Source organism: Sphaeroforma arctica (assembly GCF_001186125.1).
Source record: "Sphaeroforma arctica JP610 unplaced genomic scaffold supercont1.336, whole genome shotgun sequence".
NCBI classification, from domain to species: domain Eukaryota; class Ichthyosporea; order Ichthyophonida; genus Sphaeroforma; species Sphaeroforma arctica.
Window position 1 is genome coordinate 41,277 of NW_014040222.1, and position 12,439 is coordinate 53,715.

General features: G+C 40.7%; 2 protein-coding genes across 2 annotated transcripts; one reads left to right on the forward strand and one right to left on the reverse strand.

Annotated features, from left to right (window-relative positions):
* Positions 1-239: 239 nt before the first annotated feature.
* Positions 240-1,919, reverse strand: SARC_05334 (hypothetical protein; the record flags this gene model as incomplete). The annotated part of the gene is made up of 2 exons (XM_014300810.1): positions 430-1,919; positions 240-253 (listed from the first exon to the last, which is right to left on the reverse strand). Exons 1-2 carry the CDS (start codon positions 1,697-1,699, stop codon positions 240-242), a joined length of 1,284 nt encoding a protein of 427 aa, XP_014156285.1. The 5' UTR covers positions 1,700-1,919.
* Positions 1,920-2,052: 133 nt separating this feature from the next.
* SARC_05335 (hypothetical protein) lies at positions 2,053-7,491 on the forward strand. Its single transcript, XM_014300811.1, has 7 exons — positions 2,053-2,365; positions 4,362-4,483; positions 4,732-4,910; positions 5,418-5,631; positions 6,225-6,424; positions 6,714-6,855; positions 7,240-7,491. Exons 1-7 carry the CDS (start codon positions 2,353-2,355, stop codon positions 7,261-7,263), a joined length of 894 nt encoding a protein of 297 aa, XP_014156286.1. The 5' UTR covers positions 2,053-2,352; the 3' UTR covers positions 7,264-7,491.
* The last annotated feature ends 4,948 nt before the right edge of the window (positions 7,492-12,439 follow it).

Consider the following 12,439-nt stretch of genomic DNA (forward strand, 5'->3'; position numbering starts at 1 on the left):
ATTAAATTAATTATATATATATATATATATATATATATATATGTTCATATGTATAATCGTGCTTATATAGTGCATGGTGATAAAAACGATGTATCATAATGAATACTAGATTGTTTTCATTTGGATGTGAACAATTGGTGTATGCATTAAGTATTAGATACAGCGGATATCACCACTATCAACAGATAAAACATTATAAACTTGAAGGCATGATTGCAGGCCAATACGCGCTTAGTGGTTTACATTTTATGATCTTGTAAATACTGTATAGCCTAAGTATACTAAGTTCAAGTTAAAAAACGCAAACTTGCAACGAATATCACACATGCACGATCTAAAGACGTATACTCCAAGCAAACCGGACCACACACACCAGCAGACACAAAATCACAATAATACACACATTAGCACATGACACTCTATACATACCTTTGACCTCCACGATCTCTTCATCCTCAGACTCAGACTCGGCATCCGAATCATCGCTCAAATCACTCAAATCACTGATTCCATCATTCACATGGCTCTTGTACGCCACCTCGTCTTCGTCGTCACTGTCGTGATCACTCTCGACCTCTGCGTAGTTCTTAGGCTTCACCACATACAACGCTTCCTTCTCCTCCTTGCTCACATCGTCATCTCCGTGAGCTTCTTGGTACTTGCGGCGTTTCTCGTCCTTAATCTTCTTCTTGTTTTCCTTTTCCACTACGTCTTCGCCCTTCTCCACAGGCACCCACGTCTTGGCCACCACAGCTTGCGGTGCAACAGCCGTCACACTAAAAAGGCCCCCAATAGCCCCTGCTATCGCACTCACAATGTCCCCAGCCGCACTTGAACTCTCACTTTTCTTGCTCTCTTCATTCTTCACCTCCTTCTCCTGAGTATCCACTTTCTTTTCTTTGGTGTCCGCTTCAGACTTTTGTACCGTTCCCTCATCTCCAGACGCGGCCTCTATCATTTCCCAGTCCTTTTCGGTATCACTGGCAGTAACATCAGCCTCCTCCTTAAGGATTGCCTGGGGCATCTCATCATCTGAAGCATCATCGCCATCAGCATCAGTATCGCCATCGGTACTACCCAGCATCTCACTGGTATTCACCGCCTTCAACACCGCAGGGCCCACTTCCTTAGCAACTGTCGCACGAGACAGCTGGTCTACCAAGCTAGGCTTGCCATCATTCACCACTATACTCGAATTTGAAACTGTATTGGACTCTGCGATCTTCTTCCCCCTAATCTCCTTCGTGGTATCCTTTTTTGTCTTCTTCCCAGAATCCTTTGCTTTCTTACTAGTAGCATCGTTCTTTTTTACCTCGGTTTCAATTTCACTAGTGACAGGAGCTACTTCATCTCTTTTACTACTCTTGCCCGACTTTTTCTCCTTTTTACTGGATTTCTTCTCTTTCTTGCTAGACTTTTTCTTGTCAGACTCGGTGCTAGTACTAGTAGCTGTTGTTGCGGGTGCTGATGACTGTACCGTAGCTGTACCTTCTTCTTGCTTCTTGTCTGATTTGTCGGTCTTGTGACTCTTCTTACTTTTACCAGAGAATTTCTCCTTTTTCTGTGTACTAGTGTCTGTTGTCTGAGTAGTGCCAGTGCTTTCGCCTTTCTTGTCCGTCTTCGCGCTGCTTTTCTTGCTGCCTTTCTTTGATGACTTTTTTGGGGTAGAGGTGATCACCTCATCTACTGCTGCGGGCATCTTGAATTAACTATATATACCACAGCTGGAGACTAAAACTTCTTATTTGAAAATGCAAGTAAACACACACTTCGATATAGCTTAACTGGTGGATGTGCGTGCACAGGTATGTCTCACTATGGCGAGTTGATTTGTTTTCACGCAGTAGGTGCAGAGAGTTCAAATTATTTACAACAAAACACATGGCCGAATGTGTCACAGTTTATATACTTACTTGTTGATGCCCAAAAATGGACAAGAAAGCGCGGGCTTCTTGTCTATCCATATCGTCTTGTGTAACTACACACGAAAGTCTCTGGTTATTTAGTATTATATAGAGTGAATGCATTAAAAAATACATGATAGATATATGTTCCAGCTAGAGTAGTAGTAGCTGCTTATACCCAACACTACGTAGCAACAGCTCGCTAGCCATACGATAGTTCTTACCTTCAGCTGCTATCTGTGGCACATTTTAAGATTGTCAGAACGTTTTGAGCACACTACAGTCTACGCACACGATAGTAAATCCCCTTAGCAGCTATCTGATAGTACGCTTTGAGGACACTACATCCACACCGTAACCAATTTTTGCTCAGTTTGGCAACTCTAGTATACCTTTTAGCAGCTCTAGGCTAAGTGACCGGGACTGCTGTCAGAAGAAAGTGCATAGCATGTCGGGCGATGGTATATCGAATATTTATGTATGCTTGAAGTGGTCTTTTTGTTTTCTATATTTATTGAAGCATATAGTTTTTGGCTGTTCAATTTGCAAACACAGTATATGATTTATGTGAACATCCGGTTATCCAAGTACCATGTATAGTATCTAGCTTTTATGCCATCAACACAGTGTAATGTGTCTACTTGTTCCTGGTTGCTATATACGCGTCGTCACATGCTGTGTATAATGCTGCTGCACAACGTTATGATTGCAGTATATAGTGTTTCACAACCGAGTAGTCTTATGACACACAGTTTGGACGTCGAGTTGCGTTATTGCAGCCACAATAGTACTTCTTTAAGGTGTCTTTCGAGCTACAGTGTATATCTTCCCATTATTGGCCAATACATCATTTATTAACCCATTATGTATACTTTTGGGTATGACACACTAACCATTCTCATAAATCGCAATAGTACACTGGCCTTTAAAGTTCACTATGAGAACCCCCACAAGTATCCTTTTCATCACAGTGTCTCACATGTAATGCACATTGTACAATAAATTATTACGATATATTTATAAAACGTAGAGAGCAATCTTCTTACACAACAATTTTCAAACATTCGAGGGAAATGTTGTTACATGTTAACCTTTAACTTTGGGCGCTGTGACCAAAATCTAGTGCTCGTCCCCAAATGGACATCCAAATATATGTAGCCGCTTTTGTTATGGTTACCGTTGGTATTTTTTAGAGCACAAGTGCGCAGAATTGCGTAGCATATATATCTGCTCTAGAACACTTGTTCGTTTTGATTAAGAGACCATTTCAATTTATTTGCTGTGGATAACTCAATCAAATACTGAAATTGCCAGTGCCATATTCGCCACTCACATCTGTCACGTGTGCAGATGTGTATGCGTATTCTATTCAAGTTTTTGCTCCCTATAGCAGTTCTAAACCTTTAAATGCTCGTGTAATTCTTCAACAATCGTAAACTATCATGAACTAGACAATGTATAAATGCAGATTTAATGCACAACTGTGCTGCAAATTGTATTCCATACCATCACGTTCTTGTAAACGTGCGTGCGCGTGTGTAAGTGAGTAAGCACGTGATTATACAACCGCTACGTAGTTATTCTGTATAATGATTATGTTCTAGTATATACTCCTGATCGCTCGCTATTGGCGTTTCACTGTGCCGGCCCAGGCATGAATGTTCAAAGAATAGCGAACAGTCAGCAGATATTCATATTTAAGTACCATTTAGTGCCCTTTTTCGCTTGTAGTAAATTATCAATGAGTAGGAGACTGTCCTCATATGTATGTGCAATAAATCCCAGAGTTGTGTCTGCAATGAACCCTATAAATGTATGCATGTGTGCATGATCGCGTATTCCAACGTAAAGTCATAGCAACTTTGCACATGAATTTTAATTGAACATGCTCGAACACATGAACATTTTTTAGTATCATAGGCTTGCTTAATTTTTCCTGCCCTAATTGGTTCGATTACATTTGAGCTTGATTACATCTCCGACAAGACCCACAATGCACATCTACATATAATATAATATGCTTCAAGTGTATCAACGAAGTGTACCATCCGCTTAGTTAACACAACGATCAAAACGAAACAGTTCTCCACAATATGTACTCTCAGAGCTCACTCTTACTTGTCCTTCTTTTTCGTTATTTACAAACTTGTCAATAATCATCTGTGATCTTTCAACAAAACGTGGCATACACATATGTTCTTGTGGTACCCATCCACTCACTGAATAATTCTATTGAGAAACTGATATCGCTGTCATATTCTCAGCCTCTGTACTCCCAACATATGCGGAATCGCGTTGATATGATTTGGTCAACATCTTAATATCGTATATTTGAGGAATTGGCTCATTTGCACTTGAGATTTCAAGCGTATATATCAGTTGTGAAATTTACCAATGTTGCCGAAATTGGTGAGCATGTTGACTATCTTATTAACATGCGATTTCCTACACGTATAGATCGAAGAGCCAAGAAACCGAAGAAGGAGAAAAAGTCAAAGACGAAAAAGAACAGTGGGGGTGGCAAACGCAGACCAGTGAAAGAGGAAAGTGAAATCTCCTCTGAGGACTACTTTGCTAAGGTAGCTTCATTATACATCTTGTGGGATCCTGTGTTATGTGTACCTTCCTTTGTTCACCTTGTGTCTAGTTTTATGTTTGCACACGTCTCGTTTTGCTTTCCAAGCAAAGCAACCGACTTTTTCTTCTCTGCCAGCCCAATATGTACATAACGCATGCTTTTTTTGCATACATTTGAAAAGGTTCCACACTGTCTTGCCGCTATAAATCACATTCTCATTGCATATAATATTGCTGAATCAATACTAAGAACAATGAGTTCAGGTTGTGGCTCTTAGAGGAATATGACATAAAATTTGACGATTTAGATAGTCGGAAAGCGAAGAAGAAATTTAGGACTTTTGTGGAGGATTTCAATGACGGTTATCTAGATAAGAAGTACTATGATGGAGTGCACAACAACCAAGTGCAGACATCCTCCAGAACAAGGTACGCTGTTCCTGTACCAAAAATTGTACATACTGCATTTTTGTGTATGTATAGCCTTCATATTTGCCCAGCATGCGATAGGTCTTTTCAATCAAAACACTCGCCTAAACCGGTAACTGGCACCTTAAATCGTAGAGATTGATTAATATATTCGAATGTACGGCGTAGCGTCATGATGGCACTCGCAAGTATGACTGATCATCTTCTGTCTGCTATAGTCTTCCTCACGTTCATGCACGACTTATCGTTAATTTCTAGAGTTCCAATTGTTCGTGGCTTTGTTCTAAAATAAGCACCAAGTATCTATGCTAATTGCCACCATCAGAGTCTGCTTACGAGAACCTAGATTGGTGTAGTGCTGCATTCATTATTGATTGAAAGTGCGCACAAAAGCTGAATCGAAGATTCGTGGATTCATAATATCATGAGCGCTGGCTGGGCGCCGAACTTTATAATTAGGCTTGCTGCCTAAAGATATGCTCGCTACTTGCACACTTCCACGTTCAGCCATAAATGGGGTTTCGCAAAGAAAGTGGACAAGCAGGCGATGACGGAACTGCGAGACGAGATTGACGCTGCTACATATGCAACAAGCAAACTCAAGTCTGGTACTTCGAATGGGGAAAGCAGCGGGGTTGTCGGTATGGGCTTCGCAGACCGTAAGAGGAGCTTAGGTCCAGCTGGACCTCCACAGCCAAGTGCATCTCACCGAACTGATAAGGTGCACATGTGACTGAGATTTTCATTTGTGTTGCTCTATATAGCAGTATGGTTTCAGTTGCATTTGCACACCAAGTGCGCATCAAAATGTGCCTTGTTATTGTAACTACTTTCGTCGCACGAGAAATGACCTGTGTATGCAATAACAATGTTTCAAACTGTTGCTACCCAGCATGAAGAGAATGACAATTACTAGCCTTGCTTAGATCTGCTTGATCTTGAAAAGTGTTTATATTTGATGCATTGTGTGTGAGCAAAGCTAGCCTTCCGCATTCAGAAAAGGGGTCTGGATCGACGACCTTCTCACCGCATTGCAACCAAGAGAAATGAAGAGTAAAATGAGCAGTTATTTATCATGTTTGATCATTCTCTGTTATGTAGTGCACTTACTTGCCTCCAAGCATGCGTGCGGTGACCGGAAAGTCGCTTACTCGGATAAATTGGTAAAATTTCGTGTGGTGTGTAAACATCTATACCATATCACGGACAAGTACCATTTTAACTTGTTCATCGATGTGCTAACGTTTGCTAATAATTTCAAGCGTACATGCTGGTGACTAACTATATACATAATACATACCGCATCCCACGCAGTACAGTAGTGACATTCCACACGGCGATTACCGGGCAGATCGATATGACCGCCGAAGGGAGGATGACAAAATCTCACAGAATGCAAACAAACCTACATCCACATTTGAAAAGAAAATGGAACAAAAGGCAATGAGAATATTGGAGAAACGCTCTCGACAATTATCACCTGAGCCGGCAGAAGCTGACCCATATAATGACAAGTAAGATTATTTGGTTTACAGGCGAAATGGGTGTGAACCTGTTTTGTGGCGTTGCGTAGTCATATTCCGATCACAATTGTGCGCAGTTCAAAAAAAAACTCAAGTTGTCGCAGAGTGACTGACAACAGTTATAATATACATTCCGTGCCGGGAGAGTAGCCAGCGTCTTGCTGAGCCTCCAGTTGATCGCTTAGACCAACGTACCCACATGCCTAACGAAAATATCTTACCTCGCTTATGTCCATCACTTTCCCTATTGATTGTCTCTGTTCATATGCAAATACCTTAGCGCCCAATCAGTTGGGAACTCGCAGCGTGAGGCGAAGCGGCAAAAATATATATCAAAAGCTCGATCGCAGAAAAACGAGGAAAGGCAAGTGAAATTAAATGCATATAACGAAAAAGAATCTTCGACGATGGCGATGTTCAAGGTAAGCATTGCGAATGGTTATCAAAGATCAAATATAAATATACAACTGTGTTTCCAGATGCATTATCGTCCTTTTTCAATGTCCTTTCAGCCCCTGCATGAGGTACAAAACTAGCTCATATCTTTCACTAATGGGTAATTGCAAGAAAATATGTGCTGGTATTTTCGACTTGTGCGATTTTCATGCTTCCTCGAGAACACATGACATTACCTGTAGATCGTGCAGCTTGTTTGTCGCCTCCTTTTTCTGGACATTAAAATATTCAGCTTTGCCTGAAAAAGGCGAAGGTACCGATGCGTATGACGTATCCTAAAGCAACCAGGCTCCCCATTCATATTAGTTTCTGTCCCTTTTACTGATGAGGAACCATATGTTATTTCACAGGAGATGGCCAAGAAGTTCGAGTAGGGTGCAATCCGACTACAAACATAAAGTTAGAGTGTAGACCGGCAGCTTAGAGTCCAACCTGACCTGTCAGTTGTGCAGAATTAATGTTAAAATCATGTACTGACACCACCCTGTGTTGACATTCACTACCGTACGCAGCAACTTTGCACGCTTTGAATGGCGACAAACTGTGTCTGCGTCGATAGATTAGGAAAATTCCTGGCTTAATAAATACGAGTAGGAAAAGAGATGAAGATAGAAAGATAGATTCAATCCAGCTGTGAATCTACATGAGCTTATCATACGTGTCATTTTCGTTGTCGGCGATACCATTGATATACCCTTATACTTATTGTTGGATGATGCACATGACAAATTTTGTATCAGAGCACATAAAAAGGGAAGCCTTGGTTACGTATGAATGTATACTATTTATATTCCCAGGTCACTTTTAGTCGAATTTGAAAACAGTACAGTGCCTGGTTCTTGAACAAATTACGAGTCAGGATTGTAGCGATTGATTACTTCGTATTCAATGAAGTAACGTACTCTCGTGACCATGAAATTTCGAGTTTGAATCACTCATCACAGTGGCAGAATTGACGTATTCAATTGCCACACAATGTCAGACAGCGATGCTTGACACAACTTAAAGTACGCACATATCCGAATACTACACTCTCAATCGAAGGTAAGTACCACTCCTAAAAACACGTAGTACAATAACATACATTATCGTTTCAAATTACAGCGTCGCCGTAGTGGCGAATTTTCTATACAGCTAAGAACAACGCGATTTTATGTGGTTCATGTCACTACGTATTTCGGTACCAGCTCAAAATCTGATTACAGATTTCTACCAATCAGATTATTTAAATAGGCAAATTGCGATACTCAGACTAACAACAAATCATGCACCACTTCAGAATCTATAAATTCTTTGTTGATGTAGCAAGCATCAGAATAGATTTGAATGAAACAGTATATTCCCAATAAGAAAAAGACCCTAAATCAAAATGCAGTATTAAATTTAAGACAAGAATATACATATGCTCCCAATGTGTCAATCCAGATCCCGCCACAGTGTGAGAGACATATAGCGCTAGTTTGCGCCATTAACAGCAAGCATTTTGTCATGTTGCCACTCGCAAGGTGTGTTGTCGAAAGTATTTGACAAATGGTTTACTTCGGCCCTCTTTTTATTTCGCTGTGGTTCTATCATACAATTCCATTTTGTGTTTCACGATACTCAACTGAGGTCTGATACGAATGTAGAGTGATTTTAGTTAGAGATGAATCAGAGCTCGAAGCTCGCCATATGCTCGTTAAAATTCCGCCTTTCGCCGTGTTGGGAATATTTGATCATTTTTTTAGTCGATACTTTATTAGGTTGCCTATCTAACCATGAATATCAGCAGCGTGTTAACTTATTATCAGTCGCACGGCAGATTTGAAGTTTGCTTCTAAAATTCGGAACAATTGCAAGCACTCTAGTACTCCTTGCCAGTAGCGTGTAAGACTCTGTGTCGGCGCGTGAAATGCCTCAATATTTATCCCACATTCTCTTAGCCTCGACCACTTGTAAACTTTTGAATAGCTTGCGAAGTCGGATATTGTAGCATCCATTGACCGCAATTCCTACTTCCTCGTAGTTAAGATACGATGATTAGGAGCAAAAGGTAGCAACAGAGACAGGGCCAACAGAGCCAACCTCCTCCTCGCCAACATAATTATGCCTCCGGTAGGAAGTTCTAATAGTAACAATTGAAAGAGACACTCTAATTCAGCAGTGAGTCGTCTATATCGCCAGTTTACGGTTATATAACCACAGTACCGAAGATCATTTACACTGTGATGGTACCAACATTTACACTGTGATGGTACCAAGACTGCGCAGAGTGTGACTGGCGTTAAGATAGAGACTATTCCGCCTTAATGATTTCAGTGGTGGCACCCACTCTCTCGGAACAAAGCTTAAATCCAGGCAACATTTTTGTTGACAAGAGCCTTTAAGTACGTGATGGTGTAGTGGAATTTAAACACGTTTTGATGTCTTCCAACCATCCTATCATCACCCAACCCCTGTTGTATATATTCATCAATATGTATGCATATCCCAGCTTCTTGCGATATATTGCCTTCTTGAGGATGTCGTCTGTTTCCGAAACAATCTTGTCCGGGATGGCAATGGCAGTACCGTGTTAATCTAATGTGTCACAACTATTTGTCCGAATGATTCATGCTCACTCCGCCGTGACCACATGCGTGGCCCCGAGCATGAAGTCACGCCACGTTGTCTTGCATTTGATATAGTTTGAAAACTTTTCCTCTCCATCAAAACTTTATCAAATGTACTATATAATGTGCGTTCACTTCTCGGTGACGCTCTCGTTTTCGCGTGTTTTATTGCTTTCGGTAGCATTTGGCTATTAGAGACACACCAAGATCGTGTCATTCACGATTTGAAGTGCCAGTTCGTGGAAAAATGCTGATTGGACAAACGGCGGCGAACCTGCTCCGAATAATGTACGGTTGTTGATGAAAAGCTTACGTAGTTGAACTATATGAGTCTGACATCAAACATAAGCTGTTAATATTCCCGTTCATGAGTCTGCTAAGTGGAAATTTCCCTTACCATACGCACGTACGATTCTCCAATCGAGTCTTGCGGTCTCCTGCTCATATGTTTGCCCGTTGTGTAATTCCCGAGTCTCTCGTCTAACACGCAAGCTTTGGGATAAGTCTCTTAATATCTTCCGATGATCGCTTGCCTACGCTCTGATTGAACGTGAAATGGAACTAATTTGATTTTTTTTGGGCTGATAGTCATACCACAAAAGTTCGGACAAATAAGGTAACGGAAAGAGTTAATGCTGGTTAGGTCTGGTGACCTTTCTATACAAACTGAGATTTGTACGTGGTAAATCCTGTGGTACGCTTAATTAAAACATTTATATGATGTTGGTGTGCAGAACATGTGCAGAGTTATACACGGTGGCTATGCTAATTGACTACAATAGTAGTGTTATGTATACTAATGAGAAACCCCTATACTCGCTTAACAGAACAGCATTCACACAAGCGGTTAACCCAATACAAGAACGAAACACAGTATCAAACCTATACGTAGTATAGCGACGGCTGTATCTGGAAAGATCATAAGTTTAATACTCAAAGAAGCAAGAACAGAGAACCCCTATGCAGTTTTAAATAAAGTCTCCTCTCAAACATAGTACCCCTATGTAGTCACCAGATCATAGACTTGATCATTTTTCATGACAAAATCTCATCCTCAGCAATAAAATCAGTATAGAAATCAGTCGATGGCCTATGATCTGAATATCGTTGGGTTCTCATATCCACCCCTACATCAGCTCCATATGCCCCATATGAGGAAACGCACAATTTTTTCCAGTAGACGATGACAGACCCAAAACAGAGAATAAATTGAAACCCGGGAGGAACATAATACTATCACGAAACTCTAAGTGCATACAAAGTCAATTCACACCCATCCCAGCCGACATTGGCACGATAAACAGGCTAATTCATGTGTGGCCGATATGTGGATACTATGTAAAAAACCCGAACACGCTACACTACCACATAATCAAATACGCGGAAACGAAAGCGTTCCCGAGCTGAAGACAATATTAACCTCACCTGGAAGGGGGAATGAAATCAATCAAAGCAATCTAATAGTATCAAAAATTGACTAGCTGACTAGCTGTTTTGTCAACGCTGTACTTGAGTATCGTTGTCTGCGAGAGTATGTCTCACAACCATTGGAATCAACTTTACTGGGTGGCATTCGCTCGAGAGAAAATGCCATTGTCTTGGTTTGGAAAGTGTTCAAATTTGTCTTTGAATTGTCACCCGAATTCTACTAACACCTGCAAATACTGTTTGCTTTAAGTCATGGATGTGGCGATGTAGGAAGGGCCAATTCATTGAAGTCGGGCAACAAAAGCGGTTGGAAAATATACCCAAGATCGCGAAGCTGGGATCACGAAGCTTCCGATTGAAACAGGATTTTATTCTGTGCTTATTAGAGGTTCGACACCTCAGTTTCTTCTAGATGAAATTGTGGAAAATATACAACACGGTGGATATTGTTCATGAAAGAGACTTCTCTGCAAATAAGCAATTTCCTCGACACATCATACGAACTCGCCAAGTCTAATTTTGTTACAGTAAAAACAGCTGTGTTCACTAGAGCTAACCGATGCGGACTCTCCCGGATAGTGTGCGGAACGCCTAAATTGCTCACTCCGTATTGATCTTATCATTTATACATTCATTGAACTCTTACTACTCGCTCGAATTTCTCATAGCTCTATATAAGGTACTTCTCCGATATTCATCATGTTGCTCCTCTTTGCTCGTCACTTTGTGTCCGTCTATCCACCATGCAGCGTTAGTTTAGATCGGATGATGTTATCCCAGCATCTATTTCGCAAAACCCATTGTGACTTAGTTTACCCTGGCATCGTGTTCGGGCAGCTATCAGGCAGAATAAGCTTTGTATATTGTGGTAATAATATTAGATGCAACGTGTCGGTTTGTATATAAAATGCGGCATGTCGATAGTCATTCACACGATCGATCAATATACAAAAATGCCAAAAAAAAAACCAAAAACAAAACAAAAACAAGAAAAAGTCTTTAAACAATGTTGGTGCAGCAGTATAATGCACCGCAAGTGTTTACGAAAGCAAAAGACCTGTATTTGGTGTATATCAGTTCGTATATTCAACTCAATGACGGAGAAGTAAATTCCAATTATCAGCACATATTTTACTGATAATTGTAGTCTTAATTCATGGCCACCTTTCGTCAAAGCATGAAGCAGTTCTCGACACTATCGTATGCATACAACAGTCGCACGGCTATGATTCTATTTTTGAAAGTTGGATACTGAATTTTTGTGTGATACCTAGTCCGTCGTATATTGGCAAATCCTGCAGCTAGGGGTTCTCCGGTATAAGGACTAAAACGGGTGTGGACCTCGCTATGTCCGATATCCGGATTCAGGAAGATCATTGACTTGTGTAAGCTACAACGATATGTTTGTATATCAATTGAGACTTAGACCATTGCTGGGCGGATAGGAGGTGCGCTATTCAGTTGGCTACAGTGTTTGATTGTTAGAAATAAATGTAAACTCTTGATTACCATCTACTCGTATTTAAATGCA